The 25,000-nt window shown below is 44.6% G+C and overlaps 1 protein-coding gene across 1 annotated transcript in view; it reads right to left on the bottom strand.

Annotated features, from left to right (window-relative positions):
* The window catches only part of ptch1 (patched 1), a gene marked incomplete at both ends in the record, with an annotated part of 95,587 nt that overhangs the window by 29,774 nt on the left and 40,813 nt on the right, over positions 1 to 25,000 (bottom strand). The window contains one exon of the mRNA XM_084456853.1: positions 504 to 629. Coding sequence (XP_084312979.1) covers positions 504 to 629 — 126 coding nt within the window. The remainder of the gene's footprint in view (positions 1 to 503; positions 630 to 25,000) is intronic.

The following is a 25,000-nucleotide window of genomic DNA, read 5'->3' as shown; positions in this document are numbered from 1 at the left end:
CAGATGTGAGTGGAGTTCACCCCCCCCACAGCTCTACCCCTCTCCAGCTAGCCCCTCAATCTGACTACCTCCCACACAGACACCACACACACACACACACACACACACACACGCACACACACACACACACACACACACACACACACACACACAGGGCTAGGGTTACGTGGACCTCCGCCACAATCTGGACAGATATTGGCCGTACCGCTAAATAGCCCCGGGAGGGAGGAGGAGGCGGAGAGGGGGGGGGGTTGAAGCAAAACACACACACGCGAACACGCCTCACACACACACACTCAAACGCTCCTCTCGCGCGCACACATGCGCACGCACACACGCACACACACACACACACATATTCAGTTTGATGAATGAAATCAATAAAATACGGCTAGAGAAATCTGGACTCAGTGAAGGCACACCACACACACACACACACACACACACACATGCGCACGCGCACACATACACACGCACACACACACACACGCAGGCGGGCATACCTGGAGGGAGAAGGCGCGCAGAGCCGGGATGGGGATGAGGGCTGCCATGAAGAAGGCGGTGACGTTGCTGATGGAGGTGAGCGCCACACTGGCCCCCGTCCTCTTCAGACACTCCCCCGTACGATCCTGAGAGAGAGACAGGGAGAGGAGGGAGAGAGAGAGAGAGTGCATCAGCAGCAAGAAACATGAGCTCCTGAACAATCAACGTTTTTGTAAATTTAGAGTGAGATAAACAACATTTTCTTTTCAGAAATCTATTAAGCAGGGCTGGACTGACATTATATTCTACTAGTTCGGGCCGGTAGGCTATAAAAAAAATAATTAAAAAAAAGGCCCCCCAAAAATGGACAGCGGCCCATTGATTCATTTTCTATACTGACACTGGGCTGGCCCAATCACATGCTTAAGATCAACCCCCCTCCCTCTGGTAGGCTCAACCCTGACCCCTCCGGCCCTCCCCCTGGCCTGATGGTCCACTACAACCCAATGTCAAAATTGTGAGTCGTGACAACGCCCCTCCTGAAAGACCCCAAAAGCCAGAAAATAGAAGACTTTTAGATCGCTATTTTTTTTAGCATAAGTCAATGGAGACATTTTCTGACTGGGAGTGAGAGATGATGATGATGAGATGATTTTCTGTTGTAGCTAGCTACATAAGTAATGTAACCACAGCTTAGAGTCCATGTATTCTGATAAAATGTAGGGCATAGCCTACATTTTAGGTTAACATCTTGAATGTGTTGTGGACTGTTAGTTCCCATTTCCCCCATTCCCTATGTATTTTCAGCAATGCTTTTGCAATTTCTTTTCAGCTGTTTAGCATTCAGCTGTTTAAAGGTACCGGATGTAATTCACGCAAATTTGCAAAGTTGGTCCCCGAAAATTGCGTATACATACGTCATTTCTAGCACGCGCACGAGGATGCACGAACACGCGCCGAGCACATAATATTGACGTTATACCCCCATCCTCCAGGAGTTCGTCGCTGATTGGCTCAATTTCACGGGATAAGAAAGGGATCTATGGCGGCGGGGTATATTTGAAAGAACTTCGAGAGACAACCAAGTTAGCTAGCTAGCTACAGTATGTCTGCCGGAGGAGATGGCGAAACGAAAAGGAAGCCGGACAGGGATGTCCAATGGCGACGGCTAATGGATCAGAGAAAGAAGAGAATAAACATTGGTGAAGAGACTTTTCCAAGGTGGAGAAAGTTGCAGGCTGAGAGGGGATTCAAAACGGACACTGAGGTGGCTCTCTTTCTACTGGACTGGTTTTTTGTCTCACTAGCTTGCTAAGTTAGCTAAGTTGAAAACAAGGATGTCAAATCCTATTACTTCTCCTTTTCTTTCGACCGCTCGCACACAAAGAAGTAGAAGAAGAAGCGAGACACTCCCACTCCTGTCAATCAAACTCAACTGGCAGGAATCAGAAGTAAATTGTAAATGGTTCGTAGCTAAGTAACCTAAGTGTAGGCAGACTTGAAAGGTCAATTGTAATAATATCATGAATGAACAATTGTAAACACAGTACTCAACAGAATAGGTAATACTCAAGTCTTGATTGAAACTTTTCCTAAATGCTTTATTAAACATACAGACATGCACATTAAAAGTAGCCATAAGTTGTTACTTTGCATGTGCTCTCAGGACATGTGGTTGTGACCATCTCTGTAAAGAAGAGAGGCATGTAATGCACATGTATACAGTAGTACAGAGTCAGTTGTCTATTGTATAGACAAGGTGTTCAATTGCTCAAGTGTTGCCAGACGTTCGAGTGTTCGAGTGTACAGTGGTGCATAGTCAGTTGTCTATTGTATAGGTACAAGGTGCAAGGTGTCACGTGTTCACTTGTTGGTCCAGGGGGTGGCATGTGTGCCATTGTTATAATGAGAGTGAGGGCCTATGTATAGTACAACCAGAGTACTATAAACGGACAGTCTTCTTCTGAGCTGCTGGTTGGCAGGGGGCTTCTTCCAAGCTACTCTTTGGCAGGGGGAAAGTGATGTCTTGAGCCTCATCATAACAGAAGTGAACATGTGACACCTTGCACCTTGTCTATACAATAGACAACTGACTCTGCACCACTGTACACTCGAACCAACACCTGACAACACTTGAGCAATTGAACACCTTGTCTACACAATAGAGAACTCACTCTGCACTACTGTATACTACTGTACAGTATACTTGACATGTTATGTAAATGCACTGCATGTATCATGGACACAGTCACAGCCATCCATGATCAGATACTGCTGTCTGGCCATGTCCAGTCCGGGTGGGGTTTGCACCTGAAGACCATCTTTGGGGGGGCTTGACATCAGCGTTGCACAGCAGCCGACACCTGACTGGTGTTGCATCACTGTGTTCTCTGGCCTCAACCACACCAGGCATCCCAGCATCAAAGCTGCAACAGAACAGAAGGGAGGTTCATTAAAATAGTGCATTACAATATTGGCCACAAATAAAATACAACCATACCATGTCCATAAATGGAATAGCTAATACATGACAATGATAATTACCTGAAGGGCTGGTAACTCTTAATGTTTGGGAGCGTTTTGAAATAGCTACTCAGATGCTGGTGCCAGTTGTAGCTTTTAACAAGCACTGTGCCGTCCTCAAGTCCGACAAGCTGGAGCGCTGTCTCTCACCACCCCAGCAATGTCAGTAAAAGTGTCTACTCTGGTCTTCCTATAGCGCTGCTTGATCAAGCCAAAGCACCAGTCAGGGGAAAACTTGGTGTGGCCTGCAATCAGGAAGTGTAGGTCTAGCTTCAGGTGAAGCTTGTGCATGGTCTGTACCACAGCACAAAGTTGTTCTTGTTTTGTCCACTGCAGTCTCCACAATGAAGGTCCACATGTGTTTCTCCAACTCCATAGTTGTTGAAGAAACATAGTTGATGACTGCATTGCTGCTCTTGACGCCATCCCTTTGTCGATCAGGTAGTTCACTTGCTTTTATGGTACCTAAACATAAAAAAGCTCAATTAATGAACAGAAATACTGATCAGAAGCCATATTACAAGAAATTCCTAACTTGCAAATCCCATCATAACTGTAGGTTATGGGTTACGATTTGCTTAATACCTACTGGAGAAAAACATCCTCTCTTAATCCCTTCACTTTAAACTTAAGACGTAATTACTTACAAGCAGGGGTCAAAATTAACTTTTTAGCTCAACAGCCAAATGTCTGGTAGATGAAAATTTGTACCCATCAAACCTTTTTTTCCCCAGCCAAAAATAACATTTATATAAAGCCTTTTTTGTGTCGCGTAGACATACAGTACATTTAATCTGGATAATAACATGATATGGTGGTGAATAAAAACAGTGGTCAGAGCAGATTCCTGGTGCCACAGCATAGGTGGTGTTGTAGTCCTATCCCCAACTGAAAATATCGATCTAGTGATTAGTCAACCCATTGCTAAATCACACACTACTAAGCTATCCCATAGGAATGAGCCTATAACCATACCAGCTGGGCAAGCTGACTTTGCTAGCTACCTAACCTACCCCTAATGCTATTTTCCTGTTCGATTGCTGTGCAACATATCAATTGGACAGTTGTTAAATGTATTTCACAACACTGGTTATTCTAGCCAACAATGTCAAATATAGAGGGTTTTCACGGCCCGTCAACTGTCGGCCATGTTGGAGGTTGACGCTACTGAATGTAGATAGCTAGCTATCTAGATAGATCAATAGACAGGTAGATAGACCTATCTATCTACCTATCTATCTAGTCGTTAGCCTAAACCTGAGCTTACACCTGCTAAACCTAAGCTTAAACCTCCAACATGGCCGGCCGTGAAAACTCTCTATATGTGACGCTTGTTTTGGCTCTCTGGCACAATAGGGTTAGCTACATTAGCTAGTCACGAGACAGTCCCAGTCAGCTGACGTAGCATAGCTTTAGATGACAACAAGTTTGCTTGCTGTGTGAATAGTTTAGCTACATACTTTGTGAGGCAAGGGTTGGTGACAAGGACTAGCTAGCTTGTAGTAGCTAACCTTAGCTAAAGCACTTTGAGAGAAAGTGCACAGTATCTCCGACTCCCCAGGCCTTGAGTTAGCTAGCTAACTCTAGCTAGTGTGTTAGCTAGCACTAGCTAACGTTAGCTAGCTATCATTGGGCTTCATTTCCTGAACTTAGCTTTAGCTTAGCGTGCAGCCAGGTTATGGGTTACTGTTTACTTCAGATATTACTCTACATTTCAACCAGACATTCCAGTGAAACCAGGTAGTCAAAAGAACTTACCTGATATAAAATGGGCACCGCAAACGCGGGCATTTCTGATGATGTCCTCATTCCAGTCCATACGCTTAATAATGGCTTGTAGCCACAGGCGAATTTCTCTGTCTTCCTCTGCTACTGTTTCAAGAATGCGCGCGCATACTTGTGCTGACTAGGCTGCAAAAGGATCTATAATTCACAAATATGACCCACGCTCGTTTATTAATGGCCGATGGCTCTACCACATAAATTCAATAACTGACAGAACCACCAGGTAACCGCATTTTTACATAACTTCTATAACATCCAATGACAAAATATGTCATGGTACCTTGGTATGTCCACACCAAGGATTGAACTCACAATATTTGCGGTGATAGGCAGTGCACTATCCACTCGGCCACCGCTGACCTTGGAAATCTGTGGAGTCTTTTTGTTTTGATGTTCTGGGACCACTGCCTCTTGTGGTAGCAACATAGAACTGCAGGTCAACAACCCGACGGAGGGATAGATAAAGCAGCATTCCCTCTTCATGCTGCGTCGGCTTACAGCCAACGCACAAAAAGATTGATAAACAAGTGAGTCTTTTTTGGACTAAGAGAAATCCAACAGTGTTCCAAATATGGCAACACCAATGATTGAAGCAGAGGCCATTCCCATCCTATACCCTGAAGAAGCTATGAATGAAAATACCCGGCAGCTCTACAAACAGAAGCTGTTGGAGGACAGACCTGAGACCCTCTTTGCTGACCTCTATAAGATAGATGGGAAGCTCTGCAACATTCTACACTGACAGCCCTGTAGCATGGCGCAATGCTATGATCCATCCCTACCCCCCATCTTCAGTAAAGAGAGAAGATTTCTCCAAAGGCTGGACACTGACAATAAGGGATGAGGAGCAACACACCATACCAACTGTGAACCTCTATAAATCAGAAAAGGTTGTGTTGCAAGGGGGCAACCTCAGACTAATACAGAGACTTCCTGCTCATCAGGGACAGAGCCCAACAGGAAAAGTGCTCCCCCAACCTGACTGACGACCCTCCACCCACCAGCCACTCCTCTGAGCAGACAGAAGAACAGCCTCCAGGGGAAGCTGAGCCCCACACTGACCACACTCAGAACCCCTACCACATCATGAGAGACAAGTTCACCCAGCTGGAGGTAGAAGTAGTGCAGCTGAGACAGATAGTCAGCTCTCTTCAGTCAGAGAAGGGGAAGACAGACCAGAACAGTGGCAGAAGATCACAACAGAAGGAGAGGAAAGACGAGACAGAGGGCCACAGGAAAGCGATAGCAGCACTGAGGAAAGAAGTCAAACAGTTTCAGCAAGACAGAGAGAGCTACTTGGCCCAACTCACAGCACTGAGAGAGGAGGTGAGAGAGATGAGACAGGAGAAGGAGAGAGAGATGTCCGCACATCCTCAACAGCAGTTCAACCCCCGATTTCAGCACAACGCCCATACCTCCACCTAGACAGACAAAGTGTCACACATCCAGCCAGCTCCGTCCACCTCCCAGGCAGACATGGGTAGCATCCAACAGGGAAACACACAGCAGACAGCAGGCTGAGGTAGTCATCCTCATTGACTCTAACGGGAAGTTTCTAGAGGAAAATAAACTCTTCCCTAAACACAGAGTGGCTAAGTTGGGGTGCCCAAACACCCAGACAGCCAGTGAGATGTTGAGTGTAGAACAACTAGGTTGCCCCACTCACATCATCATCCATACAGGAACCAACGACCTCAGAAAGCACAGGAGAAAGTGGCCACCTCCCTCCGGACAGTGATAGAGAAGGCCTCCACCACCTTCCCCAACTCCCGCATGATAATCTCCACACTGCTGCAGCGAAAGGACCTCCATCCAGACACCATCCACAAGGTCAACATCAGCATCGCCAGAGACTGTGCCCTCAAGCCAAACGTCCACTTGGCTTACCACCCAACTCTGGACCTGGACTGCCTGTACGACGATGTCCACCTCTACAGAGAGGTAGTCCCAACCTTCGCCAAGACACTGAAAGATGTTGCCCTAAACCGGATGCCCATCATCTCACACAGAAGCACCAGGCCACCAGGACCCACACACACACACACAACCAGTTACACAACTAAGGATAAAGATTTGTTATAGAACAATATTATTAATAGTATTTAGTTATCTTGATGTACAATTGTTATGTTGTTTATCTCATTTTAAAAAACAAAAAGGTAGCCTATAAGCAGTGGCGTATTTGGGAATGGGCAACATGGGCAGCCGCAGGGGGCGGCAAGAGGACCAGAAAAAGAAAACAGAAAAAAAAATCTGGGAAAAATTAATAAAAAAAAAAAAAATGATAATAATGTAATTACATGCTAGTTACTAACGTTATTATCTTACTTTAATGTTATGTTAGCCTAGCCTATGGTGCTGTTAGCCAGATAGCTGTCCTAGTTAGCTAGAAAGGCAGAAGACAGTAAATACGGAAATAAAAACATTGGAGAGAAACGTTTTTTTTTTTTTGCCTTGGTATTTACTGCAATTTTAACAGAACACTGTCTTTGTTGTCTTTGTGGGGGGAATAGGGGCTCATGCAGTGACTGGGTGACTGTTTTCTCTGTTAGGCTTAGCTATTTAGCTAACTAACATTAGCATAAGCATTGGATAAACTTCCACACAGTTTCATCATGATAATGTGTGTAGCCTCTTGCCTTCAGCATAAATGATTACAACCTCACTACAGCACATTATAAACACTTTCATTGAGGTGAAATCATAGGTTTTCTGAGATTGTATTGACTTGACTAGCTAACGTTACTGAGCTCGGGAATTGTCAATGCTGTAGGCTGGCTAACTTAAACCAGGGTCGCGCCAGCGAGCGCAGGGGGGGCGCCAGGCCTAAGACAATTTGAGGCCTTAATATTAGCTAGAAATATTTGTCAAAGAATCTTATTATTGACATGTTACAGCAATTTTAATAAAATACATGATCATATCGGATGAAGGGCTAAAAAGCCTTGTATTTACGGCACTACAATAACAAATGAATCTGAGACTATGCATCATGTCAATAACTGCTACACTAGGGGGGGGGGGGGGGGTCCATCAGGTGTAAGTAAGGGGGGCTCTGCGGAAGCAAGGTTGGGAACCCCTGAGTTAAACTGTCTAGCCTGTGTAATGATGATTATCCTGTGTACTATATTGGGTCTTTTGGGGTTTTTAAGCCTATAATTAGCCAAGGAGGTTGAATGGTTCATTTGGTTCCTCTCCTGAAGGTTTGACTCATACTGTATTTCGGAGTACAAACTATATTTTGGAGCACTCACTGCCCAGCACGAGGGCACTGCCACTGGCCAGTGTGAGGGCACTGCTACTGACCAGGGTGAAGAGAAGCCATCTACCTCCTCAGCCACACAGGGATCTACTGACCAGGATGAAGAGGAGCCATCTACCTCCTCAGCCACACAGGGTTCTACTGACCAGGGGCCTCATTTATCAAAGAGCGTGTAAATTCCGGTGTAAAAGAGGGCGTACGACGAAAACGCGGAAAATGCGAAATCGAGCGTACAACGAGAATATATACACGTTTTTCGGATCTATCAAAAAGGTCGTACGCCCTTTTCTGCACGAGAAATCCGAGACTGGCGGGGAAGAGAGCGTACGCGCACGCGCCCCGTGTTCCGCCCTCGCCACGCCCTAATCCAACCATATATGGTCAAAACCATGAGTGGCCAAACGTGGTTTCCCGGAAGGAACCGGCTTAAAAAGGTAGCGTGGAGCACCCAGGCGGGACAATGAAACATGGAACGAAGAGCTAAGAAGAGGAACTTCTCGGAGACGGAGGTGCATGTGCTAGTTGGTGAGGTCCACGCGAGGAAGGCAATCCTCTTCGGAAGGTATTAATAGCCTACCTTTGTCTGTTTGCTCCTACAGCTTAGTAGCCTACTTTAGCTACGTTTTGTGCATCTAGGATTTGGCATACACGGACATACTGTAACATGTGGCTGTGAGGAAAGCAAACATTCTGTGGTAGGCTATGATTAAATTAGGACCAAAAACAGTGAACAATAACGCAGATGACCACTTCATAATGTTAGAACACATTAAACATTTTCCCCTCTGGGAAATTAAGACTCATCTAAATCACCCGGTAAATCACAGCATTTATTTGACTGCCAACAGAAAAACATATCAAATGAATATGGCTGCACAATGAAATGTTTAATGCATAATCAAGTTCACAGACAAACTCAAAGAAAATGATTGAAATTGTTTCTCCAGACTCTGACGTGGGGTCGGACTCAGAGGAGGGGGAGTCTGCAGTGGTCCTTGACCTGACGGTCGTGCCCCCGCGAGTTGTAGCCTCCACCTCCAGCGCCACGACCTCCACCTTCTTATCAGCTTTGAATATATATCTTGGCAAACATAACACGGGATGATGTACAAGGAGGGGACAGATACCTAGTGAAAGTACTATTGGTTGCTAGTAAAAAGACAATAACGAGGGCTTGGTATAAGGTGGAACGCCCAACCAAGGAGCAGTGGCTGGGTGTTGTGGAGGAGATGTATGTTAGGGAGAGGTTCACGCATGCATTGAGGATGCAGGAAGGAAAGTTTGAAGGGAGATGGGAAAAATGGATGGATTATAGAAGGAAGTGTGATGATACCACTAATATTAAAATTGTCATATTTGAGTAAGAAAAAAAAGCTGCATGGATGGATGTACCCATAAGCTGTTATTGTAGGTTTTTATGTTTTATTGTATTGTCGTTGTATGGATGGAAAATGCTAATAAAGATTAAAAGTAAATAAGACAAAGAATATGTATCTTGGCTATGGACACACCAACAAGCCAGCCGTCACGCGCAGCGCCTGCCTCCAGTCTAGCCCCTACCCTGCTGTGCGCCAGGATGAATGAGTCATGCGTGGAGCCAGGCCACCGTGCCACTACACTTGTGATGAGCATGTCACATATGATTTGGGTATTTCTAGTGTGCACATTTTAGCGATTCACATAGACGTATTCATTCACTGATGGTGCCCTTATGTGGGTGCAGTCGCCATCGCCGTCACCTCTTTGGAGTTCTATCTCGGCCAGTAGGCCGAGTAGCGCCGGATTCATTTAGGCTCGCATTACGCACAGGAGGACTGTCATTTATATGCTTACCAAAGAGCAAACAGGTCCACATGATCACATATTAATGACAATCTAATTGGTCAATTATTGCCGTTTGATGGAGTGCCTGCATTAGGTGTGTGACATATAGCGCGGAAAGGTTTTGGACAGCGCATAGGTTCAGTTTGGGGAACAAATCCATATCGGACCATGAATGAGCCGGTTAGAGGACACGTCTAATCTTGCATTGCGATATATGTTGGTGCTGAATTGGGCTATTAGCCTACATGATTGTGCGTTCATGAACTGTCGCTCTTATTCCCTCCGTCAAACATAGTAATTCACCGACGCACCACCTGCGTCGCCAGTTCCCCCTGTGTTCAAAGAGGGCGTAGAACACCGTGTAAATCGGTACGACAACTTGAGAGGTGTCGTACAAAAGCGCGGAGAAAGGCGACTAAATTTCCGCCCTTTCGGCTTGATAAATCGCAATGTGGGGGGGGCAAATGGCGTACGCCTGAAATCGCGAAAAAGACCGTGTAAAAGAAGGCGTACCTCAATGATAAATGAGGCCCCAGGGCGAAGAGGAGCCATCTACCTCCTCAGCCACACAGGGTTCTACTGACCAGGGTGAAGAGGAGCCATCTACCTCCTCAGCCACACAGGGTTCTTCAGCACAGCACGTCTGAGGATGAAGACTCATATGCAGCATCTCCCCAGCAGGATTTTCCAGGTGTGTTTGTGTGCACATACATGTGTTAATGTGTGGATCCCTTTATACAGTAACATAAACAAAATAAATTATTTATTTTAGTTTTACATTTCAATATTGTAGGAAACAATGATGATGTTATTATTACGGGTATGTATGTGTGATGTTCCACCACTATACTGTAAATGCTGTGAATAATATGTGTAAATTAATGCCCATGTTCTCTCCATTAGAAATGCTTGTAGCAGCATCCCCCCCAATCCTGGCAGCTAAGGATGAACAACTGACAGACCCTACTCACTGGCCTTCAGTTCTGACGGACAGAATTCAGACCCAACTAGTTTGCAGAGGACCAAGTGAGGTAACACCTAACTTTGTTTTCCCGAGAAATGCAAAAGGAAGAAGTTGCCACAACCAGTATTTCAAAAAGACCTTGGTGAGCGGTGAAAAGATACCTTGAAGTTGGTTGGTGTATTCAGAAAGGAAAGACAGCCTGTTCTGTTTCTGCTGCAAACTCTTCTCAAAGAAGGACATCCATTTAACAAAGTAAGGACTGACAGACTGGAAACATGCAAGTGCTTTGCTGACTTCACATGACACCAGTCAAGAACACCTAAACTGCATACTCGTGTGAATATGTTTATACGATGTGTACATTTGCAATTGTTTAATAAACACATTTTCTGCACTATTAACCCATGTCTGTCGCTCTATTTCAATGTATTGCTATTTCATCTGTATGCTGCTGTGTGTGCTGCTATTTTGGCCAGGGCTCACCTGAAAAAGAGATGCAAATCTCAGTGTGACTGGTTAAATTTCAGAACAACTTACTTATTCCTGTTAAAATGCTATATGGCATGACCATATCTTAAATGTTTCTCAAATTGGCATACCCATAGGCCCGTTGGGGATGGGTGGTGGCAGGGGGGCTCGCCCAAGGTGGCATATAAGATAGAAATGCCACTGCCTATAAGTGATGGAATCGTTTTACTGTCGCATGTTGGAACATTCAAGGTCTGAGGTCCTTTGCTTTTGACACCAAGAGCAGGGACCCAGACTTCATTAGAGATATGTGAGATACAGATGTTATTCTGCAGGAAACATGGAGTAGAGGAAAGGAATACACTGGTAGCCCCCCAGGGTACAGAGAGATCATTGTGCCATCAACCAAATTAAAGGGAGTCACTCAGGGCAGAGACTCAGGACGGATGCTGGTCTGGTATAAAATGCACCTCATACATTCCATTGATTTAGTAAAAATAGGAAAAATTTTCATTTGGCTTAAAATTAAAAAAGAAACAACTTCAGTTGATGACCATTTATTTTTATGTGCAGCATATATCCCTCCATCAGAGTCACTGTATTATAAAGAAGATAGCTTCTCCATTCTAGAGGATCAGATCAGTCATTCCCAGGCCCAGGGTAATGTGTTAATCTGTGGAGACATCAATGCCAGGACAGCCACAGCGCCTGACAACATCATCAACCATGGTAGCAAATACATCCCAGGCTTCTGCATCCCTCTGCCCTCACCCCCCCAGAAACAACTAGGACAAAACAACCAGCCCTCACCCCCCCAGAAACAACTAGGACTAAACAACCAGCCCTCACCCCCCCAGAAACAACTAGGACAAAACAACCAGCCCTCACCCCCCCCAGAAACAACTAGGACAAAACAACCAGCCCTCACCCCCCCCCCAGAAACAACTAGGACAAAACAACCAGCCCTCACCCCCCCAGAAACAACTAGGACAAAACAACCAGCCCTCACCCCCCCAGAAACAACTAGGACAAAACAACCAGCCCTCACCCCCCCAGAAACAACTAGGACTAAACAACCAGCCCTCACCCCCCCTGAAACAACTAGGACAAAACAACCAGCCCTCACCCCCCCCAGAAACAACTAGGACAAAACAACCAGCCCTCACCCCCCCCAGAAACAACTAGGACAAAACAACCAGCCCTCACCCCCCCAGAAACAACTAGGACAAAACAACCAGCCAAAACGGAATGCAACTAGTGCAGCTCTGTCGGTCACTGGGTCTGTACATAGTCAATGGAAGGTTATGGGGGGACTCTTATGGAAGATACAGACACTGTTCTCATCTTGGCAGTAGCACTGTTGATTACATGTTAACAGACATAGATCCAGTGCACCTCAGGGCTTTCACAGTCGGTCCTTTAACCCCCCGATCTGACTACAGCAGAATCACTCTGTATTTCAAAAAAGACTCAGACACACCACATTGAGGTGGAGTCCAGTATACTGCACAGGGCACAACAACCCTACAGGTGGACTAAAAACAGTAGAGAACTTTATCAGCATGAAATTGGCAATAACAAAATTCAATCACTATTAAACAATTTCCTCACTAAAACATATCCCCCAAACAAAGAAGGAGCTGTTCAAGAAAAACTCCATCTTTGACAAGTTGGCTGCCTTGTCTAAATTAAAGAAATCACCCAAATCCCAAAACAAACAAGTTAATAGTGGCAAATGGTTTGATTCTGAATGTAAACACATAAGAAAAGCACTTAGGAAACGATCAAACCAAAAACACAGAACCAGACAATCAGGAGGTACGCCTCCTCTACTGGCAAACTCTAAAAGAATACCATCACACCATCAGGTCAAAGAAGACACAGCACATCAAACACCAACTCACTTTAATGGAGGAAGCTATAGACTCTAATACATTCTGGGACAATTAGAACCATTTAAATAAACCTCACAAAGAAGAACTGGTAATGCAAGATGGGGATATATGGAAGAATCACTTTGAGAAATGATATAGAGAATCACACCTAATTCGGCACAAAAAGACATACACAACAAATGCATGCGCCTCAGCATCCACTGACCCCGCTCTGTCATCTGTTGGAAGGGTGAGTAAATACTTTTGGCAATATAGTGTAGTTTTAAGTGTGGGCTGTTTCCCTGATATCTGGAACAAATGCTTAATAACACCAATCTATAATAACAAATAAATTTGACCCGGACAATTACAGAGGAATTTGTGTCATCAGTAACTTGGGGAAGATGTTCTGTTCCATCATCAACAACCGACTACAACATTTTCTCAGTGAGCACAACATCCTGAGAAAAAGCCAAATAGGGTTTCTACAAAAACACAGAACTACTGACCACATTTACACCCTCCACTCCCTTATAGAAAAACATGTAAATCAAAATAAATAAAAAATATTCTCCTGCTTTGTTGATTTTGAAAAGGCCTTTGATTCAATCTTGCATGAAGGTCTTCTATTCCAATTATTAGGAAATGGGGTGTGAGGGAAAACCTATGATGTTATTAAATCAATGTATATTAACAATAAATGTGCAGTCAAAATTGATGATACGAGAACAGAATTCTTCCCCCAATTAGGGATGGGACCGATCCGATCCAATATCGGTATCGGGTGCCGATACTCATGTAATTCATGGATCGGAAATTTCCGATCCACGTGCGGAGATTTCCGATCCGCCTGCTGTGTGCGCGCTTTCACGTTGTCTGCTGGAATGATTCCACAAGTGATTCCTGCCGGCTTAATTTTGCTGCTACACGCTAACCTGCTGGCTGGCTGCAAACTGTGGAATGGGACTTCCTAGAACGGAGGCGTGTCTCAATGAAAAACAATGGGAGTTATGAGACACGCCTCCATTCAGGAAGGTCCATTCCACAGTTTGCAGCGAGCTAGCCTGTAGGCTAAACTTCACAACATGTCCGCTGTATGGAGTTATTTTACTCTTGAAACACCGCAAAGCAAGACAGCAACATGTAATGTTTGCAAAGCCGTCGTTCCGAGAGGTGGAAGCTCTGTCGCAACGTACAATACTACTAATCTAATCAAACATTTGAAAAAGCACCACCCAAAAGAGCACAGCGAATATTTAGCCAGGGGGCAGAAAGATGAAACGAAACGTCAAGAATCACTCCTGGAGTCATTCCAAAAGCAGGCTAAACTTCCAGCAGACAACGTAAAAGCCAAAATGATTACAGAGAAGTTGCTCAACTTTATCATAGTCGACGACCAACCATTAAGTGTGGTGGAAAACGAGGGGTTTCGCAGCCTGATGGAGCACTTGCAGCCAAGGTATAGTCTACCATCCAGAAAATATATATCAGAGACTGCGCTACCCAAACTATACAGCCGAGTGTCGTCCAAGTTAGCTGATAAGTTAAAAGGAGTTCCAGCCCTGAGCTTTACCACAGATATTTGGACCTCGGATGTGTGCCCAATGTCACTAATCAGCCTCACAGTGCACTGGGTTGACTCTGGCGCACACAGCCTACAGAGTGCGGTGCTTCAGCCAGTGTACTTTGTGCTGATCAGATGAAGCAGCCCATTGTATGCATTTTCTTTTATTGGGAGGGAGAGCAGTGTAGAGATGTTTACACTTTATTTCATATTTGACACTTGAAAACCGCATTGCTGCATAGTAGTCTCTACTTGATTTGTGTTTGTGCTGTTCACATTTATATGACAGGTAGGCTATTCTTTGCTTTTTGATAGTGTATATATTTGCACTAGTAAACGCTGCCTTGTTACACATTTTATTTCAAGTCAGACAAGTAAACCCTTGTGGCTGCTGGAGAGTGTATTTGTTGCACTTTTATGGAATTTAATAAATATTGATAATCAATTTTAAGCTTTTCTGACCTGCTTTTCTGAGCTTATACTTCCCTCAAGTACATGTCATACTTGCCTGTAGAGAGGAGTTTATTACAGCCTCATAAAATAAACAATAATAATAATAATATTCAAGCAAAAAGAGCTCTGGTATCGGAATAGTATCGGTATCGGCCGACATCCAAATTCAGGTATCGGGATCGGATCGGAAGTGAAAAAATGTGGATCGGTGCATCCCTACCCCCAATGTCGTGGAGTGATGCAAGGCAACAGCCTTAGCCTAACGCTATTCAATATTTATATAAATTAATTGGCAAAAACATTAGAGGACTCATCAGCTCCTGGCCTCACCCTCAACAACACAGAGGTCAAATGCCTCCTGTATGCAGATGACCTGGTGCTGCTGTCCAACTCCAAATAGGGACTACAGCAGCTCCTAGATCTTCTGCAGCAGTTCTGTCAGACCTGGGCCCTGACAGTTAACATGAAAAAGACCAAGATCATGGTGTTCCAGAAAGGTCCAGATGTCAGGGACATCAGTTTGTATTAAGCTCCACCTCCATAGAACACACACACACCTACACATATTTAGGACTGAAAATCAGCTCCACAGGGAGCTTCAACACAGCTGTGAGTGACCTGAGGGAAAAGGTAAGAAGGGCTTTTTATGCCATCCGAAAATCTGTCCAAATTAATATTCCAATTCGAATCTGGTTGAAAATGTTCAAATCAGTGATACAACCAATTGCACTGTATGGTAGTGAGGTCTGGGGTCCATTGGCTAATCAGGAATTTTCTAATTGGACAAACATCAAATTGAAACCCTTGACACTGAATTTTGTAAATCCATTCTAAAAGTTCAAAGAAAACTCCAAATAACGCATGCAGAGCAGAACTTGGCCAATTCCCTCTTCTAATTGATATTCAAAAAAGAGCCAACAAATTTTATATGCATCTCAAAACTAGTGATCCAACCTCTTACCATCACCAAGCCTTACAAAGCCAAGAGGAGAACATGGAGAGGAGTCCCCTCAGTCAGCTGGTCCTGAGGCGGACCTCCACTGACCCTGCCCTGCCTCAGGACAGCCTCCACACAATCTGGCCCAACCAAATTATCAAGAAACAAAAAGAAAACTATACTAGGGCTGCGAGCAGCAGTGAGCAGGCCCTCGCACCCCACGTGTGTTGGGGTGCGGCGCCATTAAAGGGTGTGCTATTTTGGTGTCCAGTACTGTGAGAAACTTCCTGTCACCAGTAGGTGGCGCTCTAAGCGTGACTCAATACCGACGCATAGATGTGTTCAGGACGGCACCTTGATGAAGCGTTAGAAATGTTGTGTAAATCGGACAATGTATGTAGGAGTTATGATGACTTCCTGCTTGACCTGTAGGCGGCGCTATAAGTAAGACGCAATACTGACCTACAGATGTGTTCAGGACGCGATCTTCATCAAGCATGAGCAATTTGGGGTAAATCGGATAATGAATGTAGGAGTTATGAGGACTTCCTGTAAGCAGTAGGTGGCGCTATAAGTATGACTCAATGCTGACACACAGATGTGTTCAGGATGCGACCTTCATCAAGCATGAGCAATTTGGAGTAAATCGGAAAACGTATGTAGGAGTTATGAGTACTTCCTGTTTCACCAGTAGGTGGCGCTGTAAGTGTGACTCAATTCCGATGCAAAGATGTGTTCAGAATGTGACCTTCATGAAGCGTCAGCAATTTGGTGCAAATCAGATAATGTATGTAGGAGTTTTGAGGACTTCCTGTTTCACCAATAGGTGGCGCTATAAGTATGACGCAATACTGACACATAGATGTGTTCAGGACAGAACCTTCATGAAGCGTGAGAAATATCGGACAAATCGGATAATGTATGGAGGAGTTATGAGGACTTCCTGTTTTATGGCGAAATGTCCAAATTTGGCGGGGCGCCACGGCAAGGGTGTTGGGTGAAAACTCAATTTTTTAAATAACTTTTGATCACAAAGGTCTTAAGATGAAGCTGACCGATTATGAAGTTGATCGGATGAAATCTGTAGGAGTTCGTTAAAGTACGAGGCATGGAAATGGTTAAAACAAGGACAAAATGGCACATTAAAGTCGCACTGAAATGAAAAAAGCATTCTGTCCCATTTTGGTTCACATAATTAGTCATAGTGTTCACCTATTCAAAAATGTATGCCCAAAAAATTACAAAATTTGACTTTTGTTGTAATCTTATATCAAAGTATATCATTTCTTACTTCCTGGAAAACGGTAGGTCACGTGCAGTGACGACAACAGGTACCTTAGATTTTAGGCCAATAATCTCACGACATCCACCCGTCAATCAACGCTATCCTTCTATCGAATCTCTCTAAAGTTCTTAAAACCCGTCCACTTGTCAATGTTCCAATCAAATTCCTCTAAACATATGTCCCACCCTCATAGCTTGTTTGCATCGGAAATACGTCAAACTACGGAAGTTAGATGATCTCAAACGTCCGTTTCAGTGCGACTTTAAGAGCAAAATGGCTGACTTCCTTTTGGATGTTGGGTATAGCTCCAAGATACATTTTAGTGTGTCCCGATGAACTACATATGCCCACCTATATTTGACATATATTTGACTGCCGTGTGAACAGCCCACGGCCCTGAACAGACCCGCATGCGCAGAAGAACAATAACAAAGATGTCAGGACGTCACGCACAGCGCACAGTTTATGGAAGTAACGTTAACCATGGATAACGTTCTATTAATACATCCATGATAATGTTACAACCACAACTGAAGTTAGCCTTTACTACGGGTTGATTTTCAAGTAGGCTATTTGTGCAGTGGAAGCCGGCGACGGTATGAGCAAATGATAATGAGAAGAAGGATGAGGATCGTCTTGTGACGTGCAGTATGCCGCACAAGCACACCACAGTGGAACGCTTCACAAATTTACAAGTCACTGCTCTAGAGACATAAAAGTAGCATTAAATGCGACATGACTGTTCAGACGGCGGGCGCGTTGCAAAACATCAGACATGTATCTGATATAATACCACCTCTGAAAGCGACCCATGTTGGATTTAAAAAAATCAGATTTCATGTGACTTGCGCTGTTCAGACGGTCATGAAAAAATCTGACCTGAGTCGCATGTAGGCAAAAAGATCGGATTTGGGTTATATTTCACTGCCGTGTGAACAAAGCCTAAGTGAGCACAATAGAACAAGCACTACTACTCTTTATGGTGAGGTGAGCACAGGTGACCACACTTGATCCTAATTGTGATCTGGTGAAACCGGGTTACGGTTAGGGTTAGCAGCCGACCCCACAGGAATCAGGTGGATTCCTCAGGTGCTACTCCGTGGCAGTGCAGGTAGTGGGATTGAGCGTGCGACTGGCCGGGTGTAGGTTCTGGTTTCGATCAGTACATCAGCTGTTCTGATCCTTCCATCTGGGCTAGGAATCAGTTTGACTACCTGGCCAACTGGCCACTGGGACCTTGGTAGCTGCGGATCCATCACTAGGACAATGGAATCCAATGTCAGAGTTTATGCTTGGATTTGTCATTTCTGTTGTACCTGTAGTGTGGGCAGATAATCTCTGATGAAATGGGACCAGAATTTATCTGCCAGAATTTGGCTGTGGCGCCATCTTCGCCATCTCATGGACTCCGGGGCGTAGGCAACCTGAGGCAAGGCAGCATCCGGCCGCCCCATCAGAAGCATCTCGGGAGTAATTGGGTCAACATTTGCCACATCAGATGAAGCGTATCCCAATGGTTTTGAGTTAAGAATGCCCTCCACCTCCACAAGCACACACAGGTGTCTCTCCAGGTTCCCTGAAGTGGTGAACTGTTTACCACACTCTTTACATTTCAGTGGACCGTCTGCAATATGGATGTTCAAGTGAGCCTTTAGGTTCCCTATCTGGTTGAACCGCTTGTCACAGTGAGGGCAATTGCGGCCCTTGTCAGCGTCATGCGTCTCCAGCTGGTACATCTCGGCAGTGGGGTCGGAGAAGGCCCTGTCGCAGTAGTCACAGTGGTACGGCTTCTCGCCACTGTGTACCAGCCGGTGGTGTTTGAGTTTGCCAGACGTGGTGAAGAGCTTGCCGCAGTCCTCGCAGCTGTAGCGCCCCTCCCCCGTGTGCCACTTCCTGTGGAGGTTCAGCAGGTTGATTTGACTGTAGCTCTTCCCACAGGTGGAGCAGCAGAACGGTTTCAGAGGGCTGTGGGTTTTCTCGTGTGCCTTGCAGGCATCTGGATCAGAGAAAGCCTTTTGGCAGTCCCGGCAGCTGAAGGGCTCCTCTCCTGTGTGAATACGGATGTGTCTCTTGAAGTTCCCAGTGTGCGTGAACTTCTTGCTACAGTCCTCACACCTGTGGGTCACAGAGCCGTAAGATCGCGACTCGATTCGGCCGATGATGGCTCCGGAGCGTGTCTGCCTCCCCTCTCTTCCGCTCCCTGTGTCCTGACCATCCTCTTCCTCCATCTGGCTGTTGTCATTTACAGATGTAAACAGGCATTGTTGCTCTTGGTTCGTACAGCTAAAAAGGCCCTCGTGACCCTGGAGTGTCCATCCTAGTCGAGTGCGCACTGCTGTTGGACCTCCTTTTGTTCCCCGACGCACAGGTTCGATGGGCTGAAACAGGTGCGAGTTGTCCAATCCAATAAGCAATAGTGGCTGAACCTTCTGAAAAGACTGCAGAGGGAGACCCTTAAGATGTCTATAATGTTGTTGGAGGGGCTTTACTGAATATGTCTTATCAATGAGATGATCTACTCCTGGGGCAGTGAAAGCATCATGAATGGTGACTTTAACCTTTGGCCTAAAAAGGGGGGATATCTCAAAGCTAACCGTTGTTCCTTGGAGGTGAATGATGTCGGGTCGGACTGTACGGAGGGTGAGGGTCTCCTCCTCTCCTCTCCTCTCCTGTCATTTCCAGGTGCTGGGCAGCTGCAGGCAGCAGCATGGTCCATACAGCCCCATCATCAAGAATGGCATATGTTTCTAGGGTCTGGAGTCCATTCCCGATTATCACTGGGGCCACTTTTAGGAGGACACGGACAGAAGTGCTAGAGTGGGCAAAATATACTTAGCTGGGGCTTTGGTCTTGTCAGAGGCTCTAGTCCTCTCAGAAGAATCACTTTGAGACACTCGATGTAAAATCTGCAGATGCATCTTCCCACAATCCCCACATGGCTTCCTCAATGTGCAGTCAGTAGAGGAATGTGATGTACAGCAGCACCTCCAACATCTCCTTAATCCAGTCATTTATCCTCTCTCTGGATTGAGATTTGAGACCAGGACATCTTGGGTAACACTTTACAATAAGGGTACATTAATAAGCATTAGTTAATGCATTATTAAGCATTAAGTAACAGTTAACTAATGTCTCTATTAACCATTTAGTAATGTTATTTATTTTAACTAAGGTTAACTAAGGTTAACTCACCTAACCCTAACCCTAACCTTAACTAAGGTATTAATTAACCCTAAACTTAACTAAGGTTAATTAACATTAGTAACCTAACCCTAAATAAGCATTAGTTAACAGTTAACTAATGTTTTTTGTGACCCTTATTGTAAAGTGTGACCACATCTTGTTATGTAATGCTCATGGCTACAACAGAAGATGCAGTAGATGTTATTGCTCCTTCGAGTACTACCATCTCCTTGTACAGTACCTTTGATGCAGATGTCCGCTACTTGGTTCTGGGACTCAGCACCATGATAAATAGTGACATAGCCTTTGTGTTTCTGCACCTTGTTAGTTCTACTGCTGTCTTCATGGTGGTATCGTTAAACCAGCTTGTTTGACAACCTCTGTTGCTGGGCCTTAGCTTGTAGCCATCCTGACAGGTCATGTAAGTTATAGGGGTTGAGGCTTGCAGAATTGAGTTTACCTTCAAGTTGCAGAAACTCAATGAAGCTATCCCTCAAGTACCTGGGCAGTTAACTCAAAAGGCAATCAACATGGGAGCAGCAGTTCAACTCATAGCCTGTAGGACCCTCCAGGCTCTTCAACATACTCACAAGGAGATGAACATTCAGAGAAAAAGACTGGAAACCCTTTGCATCACCGGCCTTGATATCTGGAGCAGTAAGAATAGCAGCGATTTTAGTTTGGGCAAGCTGATGCGGCTGGCCATACTGCAGCTAGAGTGCTTGTACTGTTGCTGGAATTCATAACATTACTTATTGGAAGTACACAGTGGCAGAATATCTGACTACTGTTACTGACCCAAAACTTAGGAAGACCTTGACTAGGTAGAGACTCAGTGAACACAGCCTGGCCATAGAAACAGGCTGTCACAGACAGAACTGGCTACCCAGGGAGGACAGGCTATGTTCTTCTCTTTGTCATCAGGGAGATATTGAGACAGAATCTCACTTCTTACTATACTGTGAGAAATATAAAGATTTGAGAGAGATTTTCTTCAGTAAAATAAATAATATGTAGGGTTAGGGTTAGGGTTAGAGATGAAGGAATTCCTAGACCACAATGATAATGGAGAGGTCAGTCCAGCTATATTGTGGGATACAGCCAAAGCCTTTCTCAGAGGTAAAATTATAGATCGGATGTCTCTCTCTAAAAAATGAAGAGCTAGAAAACTGCTTGAGATGGAGGGTAAAATCAGGGACCTGGAACGACTGCATAGCTCTACTCAAGATTCCTCTATTCTCCCCCAGATGAGGGTTATTAAACAGGAAATAGATAAGATTCACAGTGAGGAGGTTGAGAAGAGAATGAGATTCACAAATCAAAGGTACTATGAGGCTGGCCCAAAGGCGGCAAAACTATTGGCATGGAAGCTCCGGAAACAACAAGCGGAGAGTACAATTCATAAAATTAGAGACCCTGTCACAAATACGATAAAAACCAAATTAGAAGAAATCCAAAATTCATTTGAAACATACTACAAATCGCTGTATACCCAACCTCAAAAAGCTAGCAGAGAAAAAATAGAAAATGTTTTAGACTCATTGGACCTTCCATCTATCGGTGAAGTGCATAATGATAGCCTCACATCTGAGATCACAAGTGAGGAAATAGATGATGCAATCTCTGCCCTTAAAGCAGGAAAGTCTCCAGGTACCGATGGTTATCCACCAGAATGATACAAGCTGATAAGGGAATCACTGCTGCCATTACTTACGACATGTTTCAATTACGTCATGAAGGAAGGGACCCTCCCTCCTTCCTGGAGGGAGGCGTATATCTCTGTAATACCAAAAGAGGGCAAAGACAAGTTGGACTGTAAATCGTATAGGCCAATAAGTGTTTTGAACACTGATTATAAGTTGTACGCATCAATTCTGGCTAAGAGAATGGAAAAGGTGATGCCACATTTGATAGACGAGGATCAAACTGGGTTTATGAGTAGCAGGCAAACCCATGATAAAATACGTAGAGCCCTCCATATTATAGATCATATAAATAAGGGGGAAAGAGGTGTAATCATACTCAGTTTAGATGCAGAGAAGGCCTTTGATTCAGTTGGCTGGGAATTCCTATATCAGGTGATGGCTAGGTTTGGATTTAGTGAAGAATTTGTGCAAAGACAATATATTCATCCCCAACTGCAAGGATAAAAATCAATGACAGTCTCTCTTTGCAGAGAGGGTTGTCCGATTAGCCCCACCCTCTTTAACCTTTTTATTGAACCATTGGCGCAAACTATCAGAGAAGAAAGGAATCTGGAGTATATATCAATAAGGGGAGTAGAATACAAAGTCTGTACTGTATGTACGCTGATGATGTTCTGCTGACCTTACAAAATCCAGGTTCAGGTGTACCGTTATTGATGAACATCCTAGAAGCGTATGGGAGTTACTCCGAATATGTACTTAATATTTATAAGACACAAGCCATGACATATAACTACACCCCCACGCAGGAACTGGTATCCGCATATACATTTGACTGGCAATCATCATATATTCAGTATCTTGGGGTTTACTTACCAAAACATATGTCCTCCCTGTATACTATAAACTATAACAAAATTAATGAAAATATGTATAGAGATTTGGACAGATGGGCCCTCCTTCCCCTTTATATGGGCAGTAGAGTAAGATCAATAAAGATGGTTATTCTCCCAAAATTATTTTACTTATTCACAGCGCTGCCAGTAGAGATCCCTCTTAAACAATTTTGAGAATGGGACAAGCACATTTCTAGGTTTATTTGGAACCATAAGAGACCTCAAGTAAAATACTTGACCCTGCAACTGCCGAGGGAGGGGGGAGATATGGCTTTACCTTGCCTGAAAGACTATTATGTCGCGGCTTAGTTAAGACCACTTGTACTATGGTGTAGCCCAACATATGAAGGTAAATGGAAGAACATAGAACTCTCTTTGTTGGACACGCCAATACAGGCCGCCTTGGGATGTCCCGACAGAGTGAGGGAAATATTTCAACTGGAGAACCAATGTGTTGGTTTTTCACTTGAGATATGGCTGAAGGTGGTGAGACGATTTCATCTCCATAGAGAGGCAAGGGTACAGAGTTGGCCGGCCTACAACCCACACTACACACCAGCGCTGCAGGACCATAGATATAGGCAATGGACCAGAAGCTAGATAGATCGGAAGCTCTAATCCAAAAATGTTATGTCATCAAAAAGTTTTTGTAACTGCGTACAAAGGCGAGGGTGGAAAAAATATTGTAGGTAGACTCTACAAAGCTATCACCTCAATGAATGGAAATTCAACTGACTATATACGACAGTGTTGGGAAAGGGATGTGGGGGTGGTAATAACTGAGGAGGTATGGTTACATGCTCGGAAAACCCAGTGCTCCACCACTAACTCACTGACTTGGAGGGATTTTAATTGGAAGACCCTGGTCCGTTTTTTTACTCCAAAGCTGAAATCCAAATTTTCTGGGTCCCAACATCCTTGTTGGAGGGAGTGTGGCTCGAGGCAGGCTGACCATGCTCACATCTTTTGGTTTTGTCCATATATCCAACCTTGCTGGGAGGATATCAGTTGTCTGATGTCTAAGATTTTAGGGATCACCATTGATGTGTCTTTTTCCTCTCTGTATCTTGGAGTTCTGCCAGAAGGTCTATGTAAAAGGGATGCCTACTTACTGAAAATAATGTTAGCTGCATGGAAAAAATCTGTCAATAAATGTTGGCTTCAGAAAAACTATCCTACTGTGGACCTTCTTATAAGAATAGTCAATCATATACGCTCCATGGAGATGCTGACCCTCACCCTGCGTCTGCAGAGGGACAAAGGGGAAACATACTGGAGCAAATGGGACTGTTACTTTGAGAAAACGGACTCTGATTAGGGTCTTTTCATTTTTACTTTATTAATTTGTAATAGCACTCTTTTTTAGGCTGTAATGCCATAACTGTTGAATGACAAACTGTCTTGTACATTTGTTGTCAAGGACCACGGCTTGAATATGACCTGTTGACGATGCCCCGTGTTACTGTTTTAGTCTTTTTGTTTGTTACCTTTTTGTAACCTATTTGAAAATACCAATAAAAATGAAAGTAAAAAAAAAAGAAGAAATCCTTATTCAGAGACTCATTCACGGTCTGCAGCACATGAGGGGAGTCAAACTCCAGAAGGAACACCAGACTGTCTCTCTACGCCCCGTCTCCCTCCAGGAGAGACTCTCTCTACGCCCCGGCTCCCTCCAGGAGAGGAACCTGACCTGACGCTCCTCCAGGAGAGGAACCTGACCTGATGCTCTTCCAGGAGAGGAACCTGACCTGATGCTCCTCCGGGAGAGGAACCTGACCTGACGCTCCTCTAGGAGAGGAACCTGACCTAATGCTCTTCCAGGAGAGGAACCTGACCTGATGCTCCTCCAGGAG

Source organism: Borostomias antarcticus (genome assembly GCF_949987555.1).
Source record: "Borostomias antarcticus genome assembly, chromosome: 23".
NCBI lineage: Eukaryota > Metazoa > Chordata > Actinopteri > Stomiiformes > Stomiidae > Borostomias > Borostomias antarcticus.
Note: the sequence above shows the minus strand (reverse complement) of the source record. Positions and strands in the feature narration are given on the sequence as shown.